Raw genomic sequence first — 20193 nt, 5'->3', positions numbered from 1 at the left:
GGTAAACCTTTAAAATGAGGAAGATTCTCAAGTCCTTTTTGCTTCGTTTCAGTTGCTTCTTGGTGAACAATAGTTCCTGATTTATTTTAATGACTAGTCTTAATTTTAGTGTTCTTGGTGACCTCGTTGATTATGTGTCCTAACAGATAGCAACAAGGAAGTCATTAAATTCAACAGAAATTTGACAAATTGTGGACAGAGAAATCCTTTTAACTTTGTGCAATAATATGCTTTTCAGAATATGTACTTTGAAATATTTGGAATATTTGAAATATTTGGAGCATGTCCAAATATTTATTTGTTTATTCCAAAATTCTGGTGTTTTATTTTTCCTTTCAAATCTTATTTCCGATAAGTGTGATTTCTTTCATTTAAAGCTCAGATATGACACTGTAAAAATCTTGGATATTTATTTTTAAACGGGGAAGATTGTTCTTTTTTATTTGAGTCAGTTTTGTCCTGCTCTCTCGTCTCAGTGCTCACTCCAGCTGGAGTCACTGCCAGGAGGCTGGTGTTGGGACGCTGAGACTATTACACGGTCATTTGTTGTTTTTGAGGTACTGCAGACCTATCTGAGTGATTCAATATCTGTTATGAAGTTAATTATTCCTTAATTTTTGAAGCCATATCCTGTTGTTGGCCTTTGCTTTGTTTGTTGTTTGCAGTGACTGTTTCTGAGTTGACTTTGATGTAAGTTCATTGGCTCTGCAAATGTTTACTAATATTGGACTCTACAAAGGGATTGATTTGTGTTTTGGGGCATAAGCCTTATCGACTATGATCCTTACTGCTCTACTCCCATCCTAAGGGAGATAAGATTTCTAAGGGGTCATTCATGCATATTTTGACTGGATGGTGTGCAGTTTGGTACTGAATACAAGCAACACAGAAGATAAGCTTTTTTTTTTAAAGGCGCTTCTTAGCATAATCCTCAAGCTCCATTGAAAAGTACGAAAATGTATTGTGTTTTTGAAATCTTAGACTGGCAGCGGTAAGTAATTTCTAATGGTTTATCCATTTACTAATGACGCATCTGCATTGCTGCTAGCACTTAACGGTCTTCCGTAAAAGGGTCTTCCTGATTTTAACTTTTTGTTTGAGCATGTTAAATAGACTTGCCTAATTATTTATTTTCCCATAACATTGCTAAAAGCTCTGAGTTGTTCTTGCCTGGAGAAGGCACATTTTGTGAGTACATAAATAATGAAAATGGAAAGAACGACAATTTGTTTTCATTTTGTCCTTAATGAATTCTGTTTCCCAAATAACATTTCACTTCTTTAATATGATTTTCTTTTTCTAATAGATAACTGCCTACAATAGGCGTACCTTTGAGACTGCAAGGCATAATTTGATAATTAATATAATGTCAGCAGAAGGTAGGTATGGAAGATATGTGGCTGATTGTTTTCTTATTTGCAAGAAGTATTTCATTATATCTGTGCAAAATACAGTAAAGGGTTTTCAGGTACCACATACTTAATGTCACTAACAAAATGGTAATGTGTAGAAAAGAAACCCAAGCAATCTGTAACTGGTTATAAAATATCATGATGGGTGATGGCGCTGAGAAGCTCAGACTAGAGAGCCAAGCGCATAGGCCACTTATCTCTGCAGGCTTTCATTTCATCTTCTGCAAAACGAGAGTAAGACTAGCATTTCTATCCAAGTCTGGGGTAAGGAAGCAGTCCATGAGTTAAGGATTGAAATGTGCTTAACACAGGGTAGAGCACAGGGTGCACAATCAGTCCTTAGTAGCTAGTTTTATAATTTTATTTTGAAACTGATCATCGGTAGTGGTTTAACTGTATGTGAGGACAGAGAGTTGTTGACGGAAATAAACTGGAATTTGGGTCGCAGTCTCCTTCCTAAATAGCTAATCATGCATTGTCTGAGTCCATCAGCAATTTGCATTACATATACGTGAATGGTAAGTGATTCCCAAGGATTTGGAAGGTTATTATATTCCAAGAATCGTGCTCTCAAATAGTCTGATCTGATTTTGGCATTTGATTGGGAAAAATACATACTGCTAAAAACTTTGTAGTTAAAATTTACATATCATGGGGTATGCCTCTCTGCCCTAGATACCATTTCTGAGGGTAACAGAAGGAGAACGGACACAGCATTTTTACCCCCAAAATTAGTAAAACAATTATGCACCCTTAACAAGTAATTCAGAGTTCTATTTGCTAGTACAATTAAATGAGCGAACATGAAACATTTTATTAGGACCTACTAATTTGGAATTTGTGGTAGTTCAGTAAAGGTTGACTTAAAAATTGCCTTTATTCTATATGAAGGAAAGTAATTTCTATAGACTTGATACTGGACAACAACAAGCAACCTGGTAGATTGCTTCGAGATTTCGAACCCTTTTACTTGAGTTTTTCCCCAGGTATTTTGACATTATCAATTGCAGACCACAAATATGCCAGTTTAAAGTTTAAAGTGGCCTTCGTATATGAAAAGCAAGTCAAAATGCCAGTTCTGTGGGCCTGGACAGAAGATTCTCTGTCCCCTTTTCTACTTCCCAAGGGCTTTTGGTAGGTATTCCTGCTTGGAACAGGAAGACTTTTGCCCCCACCTTCAATTGTAATTAGATGCTTGCATCTAGTATCCATAGTGGGATCCAGAGAGGGATACCACTAATGATCAGAATCATCACAAAACTCCCTCTCTTCTTAGGAGTTCCTCAGTGTAATGAAACAGTTACCTGATAGTACACTTGGATCACTAATGTCACCATTATGCTCCCAAGTGGGAGAGGGTCCCTATTCTCAGGTACAGGAGCCCCTACAGACAGAAGGACAGGTTGGTCTACAGTCTGAACTTCCTCCTCGAGTTGATCTCAGTTCTGGTAGATCCAGAATACAGAATACAGGTGTTTGATATGCAGGGACCCGTGTTCAAGCAGATACTAATGGAAGACTGCTAGACCTCTGCAGGATTGGAGGTTGGCTTTACAGGCTATTCATCTACTTCTGGGATTCTGAAGGTGGGCTGGTCAGGGAGGAACACCAGATGGGATTTGGAAGCCTCTGCTTTTATCTCAAACAGAGCTGCCCTGCTGCCTTTCATATATGAGAACCAGTGAACCAGGTAGCATGCCTCTATCTGTGCTGGTCTGGATGGACCGTCTTCGGGCAAGAGGATGGACACATCTTTAAGCAGGGCCTACACGCACACCATTTTCCCCAGATGAGGGTAGGAAAAGAAACAGCAAGAGTGGCATTTCAGGATAATCATGCTCCGTCTGACTCCCTGCCCAGCTGTCTCCTGCTCTGGGAGACCTAATGGGAAATTAGTCATGTAGCATCACAGAGCACAAAGCTCAAGGAGAGGACATAGAGTGATTCTCTAAATTGGGTTGAGAGCCTCAGAGGCCTGCCACCAATTTGTTGGCCTACTGTTCCCTTGGCCCCTGTGATGTCCAAATATAGCAGGCATGGGATTTCCCCAAAGTTAGAAAGCTCCTATGACTCATCTTTGGAAGGGTTGGCAGTAGCGCTTGGCGCAGTAGACGGCCGGCAGCTGCTCGGCCCAGAGCCTCTAAGGGTGTGGCGGCAGCAGGTCTCAGAGAGGAGCCACGAAGCAGGGTCACATGGATTAGGAAAAACCAAGTAACAGTTCTCCAAAAAGGAGCATTGAAAATAGGAAAGCTGTTTTGCATGCTTCTTTAGAAAAGTGGGTATAAAAACACTGAGTGAAATGAATGGATGATAGACTTCTAGCACACTCAAAACTATCTTTGGTATTATTTATAAATATTATTTATTGCCAGGAAACTGTTATTCATGACATATTTATGCATGGCTGTTTTTCAGTATGGAGAAAAATGTGGCATGATTAAGCTACTGTTTATCTATATAAAACAGGAAATGTATCTGTATAAAACAGGAAACTTATCTACATAAAATAGCATAAATATATCATATTTTAGAAGACTGCAGATGGGACATACATCAAACAAATCTAACAAAATCACAAGCAGGATAAATGGCAGTGTAGAAGATGAAGGAAGAACCTTCTGTGATTAGAGTCATGAAAAAATCTTTAGGAAGAGACACCACACTCCAGAAAACTCTCTTGAAAATTCTAAAGCCTGAATCTCTTCTCTTCCCTGACTTCAGCTCTGGCATCAGGCATCCTTTAGTATTAAGAAGACTTCATAAGAAACAAGGTCATCATGATTTCAGTTATTTATTGTGTAATTTTTAGTTTTTACTTAATTATCGAATAAGAGTGTAATATTTTACAGATCTATGAGTTTTAAGGAACTACATCAGAGGATAAATATAAGCTTTAAATGTGTGTATAGTCCAGAAACAATTTCTTTTCCTTCTGAGGTAAACAACTTGTTCATATTATTTATCATAATTGCTCAAGTTTACTATTTTATAGGTTCTTATTCTAGGCTGGGAGCTCTACTGAGCACTTTGTATACAGTCCCCTTTAGCTTAGATAAAAATCATCTGAGGCAAGTTCAAATGATGGTAAAATCCTGGGCCCCTCTACAGATTGGTTCCTCCTCTGAAAGTACAGGGCGAGTACTGACTCACCTTCGAGTTGTGAGTATTAAATGGGATGGTTCATCGCAATCCCTTTAGCTTGGCCCACCTCATGGTAAGTATTCTAAAAAAGGTAGCCTTTATTATTATTGAAATATTATTAAAGAAACAAAGCTATTCCTTAATAGAACAATCAGAATGTAGGAAATGATTTTTTTTTTAAATTAAAGAGTAACATTTGAGAAACTGAAATACAAATGAGCTTTGAACAATGCAGGGGTAGGGGTGCTGACCGTGAGCAGTTGAAAAATCTGTGTATAACTTTTAGTTCCCAAAAAACTTAACTACTAATAGATTACTGTTGACCAGAAGTCTTACCGATGATGACATAAATAAGTCTAATTTTGTATATTATATACTGTATTCTTGTAACAAAGTGAGCTAGAGAAAAGAAAATTTAAGAAAATCCTAAGAGAAGATACATTTATAGTACTGCATTATATTAAAAAAAATCCACATATAGGTGGACCAACAACATATAGGCGGTTCCAGCTCTGTTGCTCAAGGTTCAACTGTAAATTGTTTCTTTCCATCCTACTTTGTTATATCCAGAGTCTGAATTGGACATTGGTTACTTTAAAATAAATATTAATTTTAAAAGTTTTAGAGGGAAATTTTGATGAGATACTGAAGAGGAAAAAAGCTAAATCTCTAATGACATGAGATGTGGAATTTTGTGGGAAATTAAAAATATAATTCTCTAGAATATTTAATGATGAAGTGATCAAAAGGGTGAAATCATGATTTCAGATTTCTTTTGGAACATAGTTTGTTTTAGCATGCTCTAAAAAGATCAGTAATATTACAGATTAAAAAGAAGGTATTTCAAATTATACATAAACAACTCACAAGTAATTACAGATATTTTGTAATTGTTGAGGCACAGAGCAACATCCTTCCCAAATAGGGAAGTCTTATCTGGGAAGGATGTTGCTCTGCGCCTCAACTTTCTCCTGTGTTCAAATGAACACAGCACTACCTAAGGTTGTAACAATTAAAAAGACAATGTCCTTGAAACAAGATCTGTCAATTTGAAAGCACTGTGAATACAAAATATTGTCCCTACCCATGGAGCGTTCTGGAAATGCTTCTACCTGGGTACCATGGCAGAGGAGGAGACTGACAGGTCACTGGCAAAGTGGAGACAGATTTGGCAGTTTTTTTCTTTTGTGGCCAAATCCTATAATTATAAATTGCCCCACTATCCCTTGGATTTGATTACACTGTAGGTAAAATTTTGTGTTAAATGTATGTTATGTCTTTATATCCTCTGTTGTACGGAAAGCCTTTAAAATCAATATTAATACTGTTCTCCAAAGCCAGGATTGTGACAGAGATCAACAAATCTCAAATTGTTCTTTTGTTTCTCTTTCAAAAGACTTCATTAAAGATATGCATAACCTTTTTCACCAAAATTAGACTTCCCGTTACCATACCAAGCAGAATTCTTCATTAAAAACATGAATGTAGAAGAAATGTTGGCCAGCGAGGTTCTTGGAGACTTTCTTGGGGCGGTGAAGAACGTGTGGCAACCAGAGCGTCTGAACGCCATAAACATCACTTCGGCCCTGGACAGGGGCGGCAGAGTTCCGCTTCCCATTAATGACATGAAGGAGGGGTAAGCAGACCTTTATCTCATTCCCTTAAATATGCATTTTGAACTCTGGTGGTCTTATCAAATTTATTATAGATGGAAGATGGCCTATTGCATTCTTTTTAATAAGAAGTAGGTGTTGTAAAGATAGGGGAACACTAGCAATTTTCTATATTGACAAAGAGATTATATTAATGGTTCTTTATATCTGACGTTCCAGGTCCTATGAATTCTAATTGTAGATCAGGATCAGCATCATAAATTATAGCACTGAGTCTTTTGTACCTTCCTTAGAGAAGCTGATTATTTAGGGCCCTGCATTTCAAAGGAAATTGATGCCCTAGTTATCAGCTGCAGGATACTGAGGCTGCTGTAACTTTATTCTAGGAAACTATTTCTTCGCCTTTAACATTCTTTCCACCATGTGTCGGTGATGGATAGCTGGAGTGGATTTGAAACCTATTCCTGAAGCCTGGCCTTGTCACTCATGGGCTGGGTGACATTGGGCAAATGCTGCACTCCTCTGTGCCTCGATTTCCCCCTTTGCTCCAAGGGGTACATTTTTCTACTCCATACGTTTTAGATGGATTTGTCTGTTCTCATGTCTTACAAAGTATTGACCCTTGTAGGGTTTAAGAAACAATTTTTATGCCTGGGTACATTGAGAGGATTGAATGTCAATGTCGGATCAAACTTTGATCTTTAATTTTTAACGTGTAGGTTGAAGCAGATCTGCCTTTTTTTTTTAACCCTATAAATGTATGGAATACAGAATAAATCACAGTTTATATAGCACATCCTTTTCCAATCCCTCCTTTGTCCATGTACATGGGAACATTTTTATACAGATGACATCTAGAGTACCTGGATTAATAAGAATTAAATTTAAGGGCAGCGTTCAAGGAGAAATGTGTTGGAAATGAGGGAAGATACCACAAACAGACATAGATGAAGTATGAGAGAGTACGCAGAAGAGGGATAAGGGATAAGCAGTGAGCTGTGAAGTCCAACTTACAAATTTCAGAATTAAATTGTAGCTTGTATGTTACAGTAATGGATTTTGAAGTCAGTCAAGCACGCATAGAAGTGCTTTGAGAATAAGAGTTGCTTTATCTCTTGGTCTATCTGTTGGTTGGTTTTCTATATGAAACCATAATTTTAGAGCTTACATTTATTTTTACTTCAGCTTTCCAACATGAGTCTCTGTCCCACTGAGTAATTAAAGCAGAACTGTGGGAAATGAGAAATGATGAACAGGGAATCTCCCCTGAAAACATTCTCCCAATATGAAGTCTTTTCAATAGTTTCTTAAAGTCATATATTCCACGATGATTGTTAAAACAATGACCAAAAGATGGTGGAGGAGAGCAGCCTGAAAACCAGGCACTGGTAGGGTTTTGTCTTGTTGTGCTCTCTTCTGGGCTTCCTCTTCTCTATTCTGTCATACAGGCTGCACTCACAGAGGGCCTTTTAGAGACAGATGAACTAAACAACTCTCAAAACCAGACTCTGACCTAAAACAGTGCTTCCCAACCACGTCTTGCCTAAAAGTTGCCAGTAGTGCTTTTATAAAAATATAGCTATGGCTGCCTATCTATAATCTATAATATGATCTATAATATATTAATGTATAATATGTTTTTATAGGTAAGTTATAATATATAATCATCTATTAAAGAAATACATTAATTAAATAAATAAATTGGTTAAGTATCCGGTCTTCATCTCAGCTCAGGTCTTGATCTCAGGGTTGTGAGTTCAAGACTGCGTTGGGCTCCACACCCAGCAATTACAAAATATAGATAGATACATACAAAAATACATACATACATACATATGTAGGTAGGTTTGTTGGTTCCTGGCTTCTGCTTCCCCCTAGAGATTCTGAATCTTTGAGTCCAGGGCTTGGCCTGAGCATGCGACTCTAAATTAAGAACACAATTTTTGTCCTCCAAGTACTTGCTAAAGAATTCGGTCATTAGCTGACCCCCCAGCACCTGCTAGAGGGCGGCATGTGCTGTCAGATATTTGAGAGAGTCAGTCCCATGGCATTTATTTGGACCCTGTTGTCTCAGATCCCTTCCCAACGTGAAATGCTTTCCATGAGTTTTAATTTAATGGTAAGCCATAACCTTTACAAAGTATTCATATGATAAGTCTTTTAAAATAGTATTTCTATAAATTGTACCCAATACCAACCCTACTGCTCCAGTGTCCCTATATGCACACCAATGAAACAAGATCATACTTGAGTATAGTTCCAGAAGAAAAAAAATTGTCCCCACAAACGATTTTGCACATTTCCTTCAGTTGTTATGTAATGCCATGGTAACAAAACTAACTTTTTGCCCTATCGCTTTAAACTTAGAAACAAAATGCTGTGCTTGGCTAACTAATCTCTTGTGTCGTGCTTTCTTTTTGTTAATGTATATCGTAATACTTCATTTACTTAATAAACTTTTGTCTCCCTACTTTGTTTTGAAAATAACGTGGGCTATAAATCCCTTTTTAAAATGAAATCTTGAAGAAAATAAAAAGCTAGTCAGACATAGCCAAGGAATTCCATCCCTCTCTTTTCTAAGATTTTATTTTGAAAGGTTATCATATGCTTCCCAGATATTAATTGAAAAAGATATTAATTGAACACCTGACAGAGTATCCTGCTGAACATTCAGTAACAAAAGTCTCAGGTCTCTGATAAAAAAAAACCAAATGAATAAAACCTCCATGAGTTTATCTCCTATCACTCAGGGAGGCCACAGTCTCCTAAATGAAGATTTTTTTCCATAGTTGATCTATGTAGTCAAACACACAGCAGAGGAATAGGAGAAACTCTCAGTGGTAGACCATCCGAGAGGGTGCCCCGGCCTTCCCCAGCCCAAGGGGCCGTTCAGTGTCCATCATCAGGAGCCCACTCTGTAGCATCCCACATCCTCATCCCTTCCTCACGTGCATTCGTTTACCTCTGTGCTTGCTGACAGCTTTCAGACTTCTCCTAAGTCTAACAGAAAACAATTAAAAAGATTTACTTCAAAGTCCGTAAGCTCCTGCAAAGGAAGGCTGAGCCTCCTGAAAAGACTGGCCTTCCCCTGCCAGACCCATAACCCCGGCAACTGTGCTCCCTCTGGGCGCGGTCTCTGTGCTGCTTTTGCTCCAGAGACTCTGCCAGAGGCTAAGGACGGGTGGCTGCTTTTAGCCTGGGATGAAGCCAGTGGAAAGAGGAGCAGGTTCATGTTTCATTCTAGGCACGGCATCGCCGCCAAGCCGGGGTGAGTGATGTGGTGTAAACGGCAGCTATGCAGGGAATGATGGGGTGTGAGGATTAAAGAATATACTCACTTTTCATAAGAGATTGTCAAACCTGCCACGATTTCCTCTGGTTACCAAAGCGAGTGGGTCTAGCCTCAGTCAGCAAAGAGAATCCTCGTTTATTCGTTAGACAATCTCACAAAATGCTCCCTCTAATTAATTGTTTGCTTTCTGCCCTATAAAGGCCTCTGTGACAAATTAAACTTGAGGAAGAGAATATAAGTCAGTGGATGCCAAATACTGCTCTGATGCAAGGTCATGATCCTGGGCCAGGCTGTAGTGCTCTGCTGAATTTGCCCCCGTGTTTGGTGACTTATAAGATTGTCCTTTATTCTTAAAGAACTTTTCTCCTACACTTCTGGTGCAAATATTCTTTTATGGAAGGATGGTGATATAGGATAGGAACTTCTAAAAAGAGCCTTTAATAATGTAAAAATTGGAAGCCCATATAAATCCACTTTTTAAAAAAAGATTATTTATTTATTTGACAGAGAGAGATCACGAGCCGGCAGAGAGGCAGGCAGAGAAAGAGGAAGGGAAGCAGGCTTCCCGCTGAGCAGAGAGTCCGATGTGGAGCTCTATCCCAGGACCCTGGGATCATGACCTGAGCTGAAGGCAGAGGCTTGTACCCACTGAGCCACCCAGGTGCCCCCATATAAATCCACTTTTAAAAGTATAAAAATAAACTGATGAAATCAGTGTGACTATATGTCTAAACTCTATTCTGTGTTCTACACATAGATTCACATATCAAGTATTTTTATTGGGGAGTAGTATATTAATCTTTGTGTATAGTGATTTAAAAAACAATTGACCAGACAGGTAATTGGATAATTAAAAAGCCATGTAGTACATACCACTGTCGAGGTATTCACGGAGTGTTTCTTCCTCACTGCCTGCAAAAGGTTCATAGACTAGGTAAAGATCTGAGTTTTAAGCATACAAATTAATTTGCTCAAAAAATAAGAGAGATTCTAGATAAAGGGGTCAGCTTGGGCAAAAGCCCTGAGGTAGGAACAAGCCTGATGGATTTGGAAACCTATTTCATATGGGTTTGGGGGACAGGGATCCAGAAGTGGTTGTTACAAAGGAGGCAAACCCCAGACCAGGTAAGGCCTTGCATACCAGGAAGAATTGTTCAGATTTTATTCCAAAGCATTAGGGACATTTGCAGAAAATAGCACATGGTTGAAAGAGCAGACAAAACCCAAATGCCTCCTTTCTGCAAGCAGGAAGCTCACACTCTCTCTCTCTCTCTCTCTCTCTCTCTCACACACACACACACACACACACACAAAAACTAGAAGGGTCTGACCCTTGCAAGCCAATTCCCTCTTCAAATAATGTATTCCTTCTCCAAGGAAGAGGAGCAAGCAAGTAGCAGAACTAGAGTCTGGAACTGTCCTCTCTTTTCTTTTTTAATTCTGCATTTGATCTTTTATTTAGTTTAACTTATTCTTTATTTTTCATCTTACCTTTGGTCGATTGATCGCAGATACGCACAGAAGTGGGTGTGGGGGACAGAGGGCAGGAATCTTAGTGCATTTTCTTCTAAGAGCTCAACCGTTCCCAGGCAACAGGTAACACGTGGACACATTCTTCTCTAAACTGTCTTTTATCTCCACAAAATCAAGAATCAACCACTTTCGTTGCTTGGACAATAAGGTCAAATATGCAATCATTGAATCCATTGATCTGGCAGAGATCTGGCTAAAAAAGGCAGAGTTTTGACTTAATCTTTTTTTTTTTTTCTAACCTATTACTTAGTTTTCAACATTGTATGTATAAAGGCCACAATGAATGTGTTCTACCTCAGGGGAAGTTGAATTGTTCAAATTGGAAGAAAAGACTCCTTCGTAAGGAACAAATTCCACCAGTGTGCATTAATTCTTGGGGGTCTGCGGCACCATGTTTCGTCAACATTGCTTGAGAGCCTTGAACTCGGCAGCATGTTCCCATCTCATCTGTTTACACCTTTGAAAGTTTGAAAACACATGGCTAAGGTCGTAAAGATAACAATCACCTTCGTTTCGCTTTATAAAAATTTTAAGTTTCTTCATGTCAATAAGCTAGCTAAAAGGAAAAACAGATTATGAAAAATGTGATTTTAGTGTGCATCGCATTAGGTTATTATTCACAGCCACATACAAAAATTCTTTTAAAGCCATCTTGTTGAAACTTACTGGCTCTACAAAAGAAACAGTAAATACACAATTTTTTTTTTGGAGCCTGCAAAGCAAATCTAATATCTCCTTCTCTCAAGCATGGCATTTATAGTCTATTTGCATTTTATATATTAACTTACAGATTTTCCCAGTATTCTGGAGATATAATTGACATATGGCATCGTACAAGTTTAAGTTGTACAACATAATGATCTGACGTATGTACATATTGCAAAACAATTACCATAATAAGTTCGGTTAACATCCATCACCTCCTGTAGTTACAATTTTTTTCTTGTGATGAGAACTAAGATCTACTCTCGTAGCAACTTTCAAATATACAGTGACTTGTGTTTTAAAACTGATATAATGCTTTTTATTCATTCATTTATTCTTCAAATAGGCTCCCTGAGGACAGTGAGAAAGAAAGGGTCCAAGGAGAACCCTTAAGGGGCTGTTGCTTCATGCCCTGTGGAAAGCAATGGTGATCAGAACTAGGGTTCTGGAAGGGAGATGGAACAAAGTGGACAGGTGCATGTGAGAGTTCTTTTGGGGTAAATGTCAGAGACTGATGATGGATTGAATATGTGGAAAGAAGGACAGGAGTCAAATACGATGGTGCTTGAGCATCTGGCCATGCCAGTCATGGGGAGAGAAGATGGAAAAGGAGGAACAGGTGAAGGTGGGGTGGGGTGACGATGAGCTCAGTTCGGAACATATTAAGTTTGTGAAGCCTATGGATCATCCAAGGAGAGATGAAAGTAATTTGGCAGTATGTGTCAACTGTCATAAAAATGTTTCTACTTCTAGGTGTCTCTTTTAAGATAGTAACATTAAAGAATTGCACAGAGATAGTCTTTGCAATATTATTTATAACATAAAAAAAATTGGAAGCAACTTACATGTCCCACCCTGAAGTAATTGTGAATAAATCGTGTGCACTTAAAAAATTACATTGCCATAAATCTATAATTACAAAGACTGTACAATATGGAAAATGCTTATGATGCATTAAGGGGAAAAAGCAGGGTACAAAATTGTATTTTGGAGATGATTGCAATTAGGTTAAAATATATGCATTTGAAAAATATTTTGCAAGGTACATTGGAAAATGAAGATAGTTATCTTAGTAATATAAATTAATTCTGTTTTTATATCCTAGGTTTTATGTAATGTTTTTATATTGCTTTCATAATTTAAGGGAAAAAATAAAACATTTCAAAGCATCAAAACTCTAGCCCAGGGCGCCTGGGTGGCTCAGTGGGTTAAAGCTTCTGCCTTCGACTCAGGTCATGATCCCAGCGTCCTGGGATGGAGTCCCGCATCGGGCTCTCTGCTCAGCAAGGAGCCTACTTCCTCCTCTCTCTCTGCCTGCCTCTCTGCCTACTTGTGATCTCTGTCAAATAAATAAATAAAATATTAAAAAAAAAACAACTGTAGCCCATTTTTGTTATCTTGAAGTGAATTAATTAAAAATCTTACTAGTTGTAAATGCAAATCAATGTCATGTTAAAGCAAGTTAACAGTTGTAAAAATACTCATTTTATTTCTGTATTTATAAGTATAATGTCACAATTATTAAGGAGATATGTGGTCTTGGCAAGGCAGTTAATAATAGAATTTGACTTTATGTGAAGCTTACATTTAAGAACTTGTTTTAAATGGAATATATTTATATTCACTGATCATCTAAACACCTAACCAGTTGTTTCTCATATATACTTTTGTTCTGAATTTTTTATTTTTATTTTCCTCTTTAGCTTTAGCCCATTATATACTGTTTATCTACTGAAGGCACCATAGTTTTTGAAAAAAAGTTCCTTCAATGAATCTCAAGTCAAAATATAAATTTGACATAAAGAACAACCAAATGAGTTTGTGTAGTCAAACTCTGGGACACAGTTGTCAGCTCAAGGTGTGGGTTCATACTTACATTGACAAAGCTTTGAATTTTTGTGATACACTTTCACTTACTATCAGTTTTAAAAATAAAAGATTTATTGAGATGTAATTCATATACTATACAATTCACCTATTTAAAGTATGTAACTCAATGGATTTTAGCTTGTTCACAAAGTTGTGCAGTCATTATCACAATCAATTTTAGAATATTTAAATCATCCCAACTCCTCCATCCTATACCCATTGGCAGCCACTTACCACCACCACCACTCCCCACCCCACCAGCCCTAGGCAACTACTGTTTACTTGCTTTCCTTATAAATTTGCTTGCTGTGAACATTTCATATGAATGGAATCATACCATATGTGGTCTTTTGTGACTGACTTCTTTCACTTATCCACAGTATTGTTTTCAGGGTTCACCCCTATTGTAGCACGTATCAGTACTTCATTTGTTTTTATGGTTGAGCAATATTTGGTTGTTTGGATGTTCCACCTCTTATTTGCTCATCAGTGAGTATTTAGATGGTGTCCACTTTCTGACTACTGTGAATACTGTTGCTATGACCACTCACATACAAGTCTTTGTATAGACATCTATTTTCATTTCTCTTAAAGTACATACTTAGGAGTGAATTGCTGGTTCATATGGTAACTCTGTATTCAACCTTTTGAGGAACTTCCAGACTGTTTTCCAAAGCAGAGGCACCGTTTGACATTGCTACCAACAGATTGGGAGAGTTCCAGTCTCTCCACATCCTCTCCAGAGCTTCTTATTATCTGTGTTTTTTCTTGTAGCCGTCCTAATGGATGTGAAACAGTAGTTTTGATTGTGGTTTTGATTTCTCTTTTGCTGAGGGCTGAGGGTGTTGGACATCTTTTCACACACTTATTGGACCTTGGTGTAATTCTTTGGAGAAATGTCTATTCAGGGCCCTTGCCATTTTTAAATTGGATTGTCTTTTTGTTATTGAGTTGTAAGAGCCCCTTACGTATTGTACATACAATTTCCTTATTAGATATATGATTTGCAAATATTTCTCTTATTTCATGGATTACCTTTTCACTTTCTTGATAGTGACCTTTGGAGAACACTATTTTTAATTTAGGTAAAGTCCAGCTCATCAAGCTTTTTCTATTTTGCTGAAACTTTTGGTATCGTAGTTAAGAAAACACTGCCTATTTCAAGGTCATGAAAATGTACACCTTTTTTTTCCTCAGAGTTTAACAGTTTTAGCTCTTATATTTAAGTCACTCATCTATTTTGAGTTAATTTTCTTCTATGGTATGGGGTAGGGGCCCACTTTATTCTTTGGCATGTGGATACCCTGTTGTGTCAGGACCATTTGTTCTAAAGACTGTCCTTTCCTCCATTGAACTATCTTGGCACTTGTGACAAAAATCAGTTTACTAAATGTAAGAGTTTATTCCTGGACTTTGAATTTTATTCCATTGATCTACTTGTCTACCTTTAGGCTGGGTTACTATTGCTGATTGTTCTGATTATTGTTGCTTTGTAGTAAGTTTTAAAATCAGTAACTGTGAGTCTTCCAACTTTGTCATTTTCAAGAATTTTTTGTAGTTATTTTTAGGTTCCTTGAATTTCCATATACATTTTCGGATCAGCTTGTTAGTTTCTGCAAAGCAGACAGCTGGAATTTTGATAGATTTATTTCCTAAGTAGCTGTAGTATTGTCACTAGGAAAAGAAACATTTATTTAGAGTAATTTCCTGGTTTTCTCTCTTCTTTTGAAAGACCTATGAGATTCTCTTTTCTCAAGCTGCTTCAAGATTATTCCAATACTATTATCACTAACTTCTTTTTTGTGTGTGTGAAACTCTTCCTGACTAATTAAGTAGAGTTCTTTCCCCTTAATCACTAAGATGCACACCAAGAAAATAAGTTTTGCTTGCCTAATTTGTGCTTACCAAATAATAGTTTTTCTCTTAGATTGACTTCTTAGATAAAAGAGTGAGAGACCTTGTAGTAGGAGACCTAACAGTAGGGGTCTGTGCAGTAGAAAAGCTGATAGAACTCTTGAGCGAAATAACTAAATGCCTAAAGTTCCGGAGATGTAATTTCCCATCTTATTAAAATGAAATCAAGGAAATTCATTACCTACAATTACTTATTGCTTTAGTCATAGTTTTATTTCTAAATAATTTACTTTCAGGGTAATCTTTAAAGGTAAGTCATCTACAAAACATAGTAATCACAATATGGCAGACACATGCTTACTTTGAGTTAAATAGGATGAAAAAAAAATTTTTTTTAGAAATTAACTTAGAATCAAGAGAATGTCTGAAACACCAAAGCACTCAGTAAATATTGGTTGAATAAAGGAAGGACTGGAAGGCAGCTCCTACATGAATCACTGCTTTTAAAGCCCAGGTCCCTACCTTAGGGATGATTCTAGATAATCCCTCAATTCAAAAGGATAAATCCTGCTTTCAGGGTAGATTGTTTTTCAGTGTTTCCAATTTTCTCAAAGGATAACCTGAGAGTTTCACATTTTTGCAGCGTTTATGTCATGGTTGGTGCCGATGTACCGTTTTCTTCTTGTTTACGAGAAGTTGAAAATCCACAGAATCAATTGAGATGCAGTCAAGAAATGGAACCTGTGATAACATGTGATAAAAAGTTTCGTACTCAGTTTTACATTGATTGGTGCAAAATCTCATTGGTGAGTTTTTATTTTGTTTTTGCAAATGTAATTGGAAGTGATGGGGCTGGAGTTAACATTTGACTAAAAGCTGAATTGCAAAAAAAAAAAAAAAAAAAATAAAAGCTGAATTGCTTTTAGGAACAAATCCTGGGTTTACTTTGTTAACGCAATTGACTTCCCTTGGCTTTAAGAATTTGGCACGCTTGTTGACAGTGCATCCATTTAGGAAAGTGTTATCTCCACTTTTGTCCTCAGTCAACCCTTGATTAGTTTTGGGGGCTGCATTAGTTTGGCAGGTGGTCCAAATGACCCCTCCTGGATATCCAGGTGGTTTTTAAGCCAGGATAGAGTATGGAGTCCATGTGACGTATGAAGAAAGTCTCAAATATGTTGCCATTACCCACCTTGGAAGGAGAGACTGGGGTACCATAATACATCTGAAAATAAGCAAGTGTGCTATGAGTTTCTGTCCTAAAAATGCAAATTGTAGGGCAAGTTCAAGGAATAACAAAAAACTCCAAGTGAACAAAATTAGAATCTTACCCACAGCCCCATAAATATTAAATATCTCTTTCTAAATTACTTTTTAACTAGGATGCTAAAAAACTTAAGAAAATGTAGGTAAGGTTTCATATATACTTGATATATATATAATATTTCATATAAAATTTATATTATTTTTTGATTTTGCTTTCTGGAAGATTGGTAAGTTGTTTTACTTCTTTAGTGACCTTTAGATTTAACTTCTGTCAACTCTTGATGATTGGTGGTGAGTGAATTAGATCTAAGTTTAAAGTTGACATTTAAACAAAGTTATTGACACATAAACACAACTGTCACTTCATGGCTTGGAGAACCAACTGCAGGCAACTTTCCCAGATCTCCCAGGACAGGATAACATAGTATTCATCTTATAACACATGTACCTGTGGCCCTTGGCCCTAGACTCCTTTTTTGATGTGACTGTGTCTTAGGAAAATAATTTTCTTTCTTTGTCTTCTTAAATCAAGACAAATATTGAGCTGCTGTGGTTTACGTGTATTATAGATAAATGCTGAGTTTGCAAAACTTACTCTTCCCATCATCGTCCTAATCATAACAAGGATGCCAAAGACTGAGTGACTGTAGTTGTAACTTGAGTAGGTACCTGTAACAGGAGTCAGCAGCCAGCTGGCCCTAACAACACCATATTACTTGTGTTCGTGCTGTAAATTGTTTATGTTTAGGAATATGACCTAATTTCTGAAGTTTTAAAAATGACTTATGTTTTGAAACTTTTAGTTTCTATGGTGAGATTTTATAAATGGGAAGAGTACTGGGGTTCTCATTTTTTATTTTACATGTATTTATTTATGTGTCAAATCTTACCACAGAAGATATCAGGAGGCGTAACTGAAATAGTGAAGCAATAAACATAATAAATAAAGTAGAAAAGAAATGGATGATCAGGACCTGAATTTTATTTAAAAAATAAGCCTAAGGTCCAGTTTGACAATAAGCTTCCTGTGTCCAGGATTAAAAGAGTTACTTAGTTCTCCTTCTTAAAAGAGTCAGAGCATTGATTCCTTCGCAGAAAATGAAGGTTCACTGGCACTGTACTCTTGACAAAATTTTTCAAGTGGGTATTTTTTGAAAGTATACTGAGAAATGCCATGAATCATTCTCCCCAACATATTTTGGGGGGAGGGTGTTCTGGGGGCAAATGTAGTGACAAATTTCACATGGACATTTTTACAGTGTCCTTCAATAAAAACCGCAACATAATTAAGTACAACTCAGTAAAACAGTTCAGTGAATGTGGAGGTAAATTAATCCAGTGCCAATGTGCATTTTTTAAATTCTGGGTTAGAATTTAATGAAACTATAGTATTGGCTGAGTTATGTGTTCCTTGGGCTGTCCTTCCCCCACACCACTTCTGTCAGTTCAACAGCAGAAAGAAAGATCAAGTTTGTAATCATTTAGAAATTGTCTCTCATTTTATTTTTCTTTCGTCTTTCACTAAACTTAGAAACCATACCCGTACACCTGGTTGTCTGCCAGTTCATGGCTTGTTAGCATCTTTTCTAGAAGTTTACCGGAGGAAACAAGAAATGCACACGGTAGAATTAAGGGCTTCTGTTTTGAAGGAAGGAAACTGGAAAGAACAGCCACATACACACATACACACACATTATGTGTGGATTCATGTACATATATATCTGTCTGTTGTGGAAAGGGCCCAGAAAGTGGGCCAACCCAAGCCCTTTAATGTTACTTTTGTTCATTACTTCTTCCTAGCTCCCATTAACAATGGCAAGTTCAAGATGATAATGCAGTTGGAAAAGAGGGCTTTTTAGAAATGTGTCAAAGAAAGTTTTGATATATCTGGGTCTTCCACTCTCGTAATGTTTATAGTTATTAATTCAATGTGTAATTGTCTTCTTTTATATCAGGTCGATAAAACAAAGCAAGTGTCCACCTATCAGGAAGTGATTCGAGGAGAGGGGATCTTACCTGATGGTGGAGAGTACAAACCCCCTTCTGATTCTTTGAAAAGCAGAGACTATTACACGGATTTCCTAATTACACTGGCTGTGCCCTCGGCGGTAGCACTGGTCCTTTTTCTAATACTTGCTTATATCATGTGCTGCCGACGGGAAGGAGTGTGAGTACTTTAAAACACTAATAAAAAATTATTGAGCCTACTGGATAACAACATATAAGATTCCATTAAAAGCCAAGTTTCATTTGGTTCATAAAACACTTTATAAATTAATTGAAATTGTGTTCAAGTCAAACTCTAGTACTTTATTCTTTTAAAATGAATTAAAATAGTTTTGAGTCTAGTAAATCAAATTAGGGGATTTAATGACCTTATTCAACAATTATTAAGGCTAGATATAAATTCATGCTGGCAAAACAGTCCCAAGAATAACTGAGGTTAGCTCTTTTGGTTATATAAGCCATTTTGTGCAGAGACTATGGAGTCTATAGACATCGTAATCGCACTTTAAGTAGATAAATTGTCTTAGTTTGATCAGAAGTGATGGTCAGAATTCTCCTTGAAATCCTTGTCAAACGGGTGACATAATCTAAATGTTTAAAAGATACGTATATATACATATAAACCTAGGAGTAAATTAGTGAAAAAAAGAGCATAATTGGAGGAAGGAGAGTTCACTTCATGATTAGATAGCACTTTCAGGACATCTGTGTCAATTAAAATAATCTCCCCAAATTATCTGGAAGTCAGGGCAACAAAGTGAAAGGATAAAAAATTAATAAAGCAGCAAGTAACAGATTCTTCCATTTTTTACATGTAGCCTGATTTCATTATGTCATAGAATTTATTTCTAAGAGCTTGATGCTTAATCTCCATTTTTTTCCATTTTTCTGTGTGTTTCCCATCAGTATTCCATCTCTGTATGTGTACTCATCCAAATAATGTCATAAACCTGGTGGCAAATGCTGCCTGGTTGCATTTAATGGTAACAATGTCAGCATTTCCACATCATGCAAGATCCCATGAGCATATAGTCTTAATGTTCCAAATATCAATGCTATTATTTAATTCATAAATTTTGTTTTGTTTCTAGGGAAAAGAGAAACATGCAAACACCAGAGTAAGTGTCTTCTTTCCTGTTATTTTCTTTATCATGTTTTTTCACTTCTCAGTTGCTCCTCGTGCTGCATAAATGTGTGTCATGCTTTGATTTTGTCATTCGTCATCTTTCATAGTTTATTTCATAAATGTGAACGCTGCTTTCTAAATAGAGATATTGAGGATGGGTAGAGACTAAACATAAAAAGGGTTTGAAAACTAAGATTATGTAGATAAAAATTAAACCTAAAACTTCAGATTCAGAATATTAACTTGCCATTTATATGATGTGATTTCCCAATCTGCATTTCTATAAACCAGAGAACAGATGAAAAGACCTTTCATACACGTTTTCCTGAATCTACAGTAATAATCTACCATAAAATGAAACTTCTGTGAGTATTG

General features: G+C 36.9%; 1 protein-coding gene across 3 annotated transcripts in view; it reads left to right on the top strand.

Moving 5' to 3' along the window:
- The window catches only part of SGCE (sarcoglycan epsilon), a 66271-nt gene that overhangs the window by 32423 nt on the left and 13655 nt on the right, over positions 1-20193 (top strand). For 2 of the 3 annotated variants that reach the window (XM_004767858.3, XM_004767860.3), the window contains exons 4-8: positions 1307-1379; positions 5991-6189; positions 16063-16225; positions 18641-18852; positions 19784-19810. In XM_004767858.3, the coding sequence (XP_004767915.1) occupies positions 1307-1379; positions 5991-6189; positions 16063-16225; positions 18641-18852; positions 19784-19810 (674 nt within the window). The remainder of the gene's footprint in view (positions 1-1306; positions 1380-5990; positions 6190-16062; positions 16226-18640; positions 18853-19783; positions 19811-20193) is intronic. The other variant, XM_004767859.3, reaches the window with a different exon arrangement.

This window comes from Mustela putorius, unplaced genomic scaffold, assembly GCF_011764305.1.
Source record: "Mustela putorius furo isolate JIRA1106 unplaced genomic scaffold, ASM1176430v1.1 tig00003845_pilon_pilon_pilon, whole genome shotgun sequence".
Lineage (NCBI taxonomy): Eukaryota > Metazoa > Chordata > Mammalia > Carnivora > Mustelidae > Mustela > Mustela putorius.
This window is presented reverse-complemented; position numbering and strand designations above follow the sequence as displayed.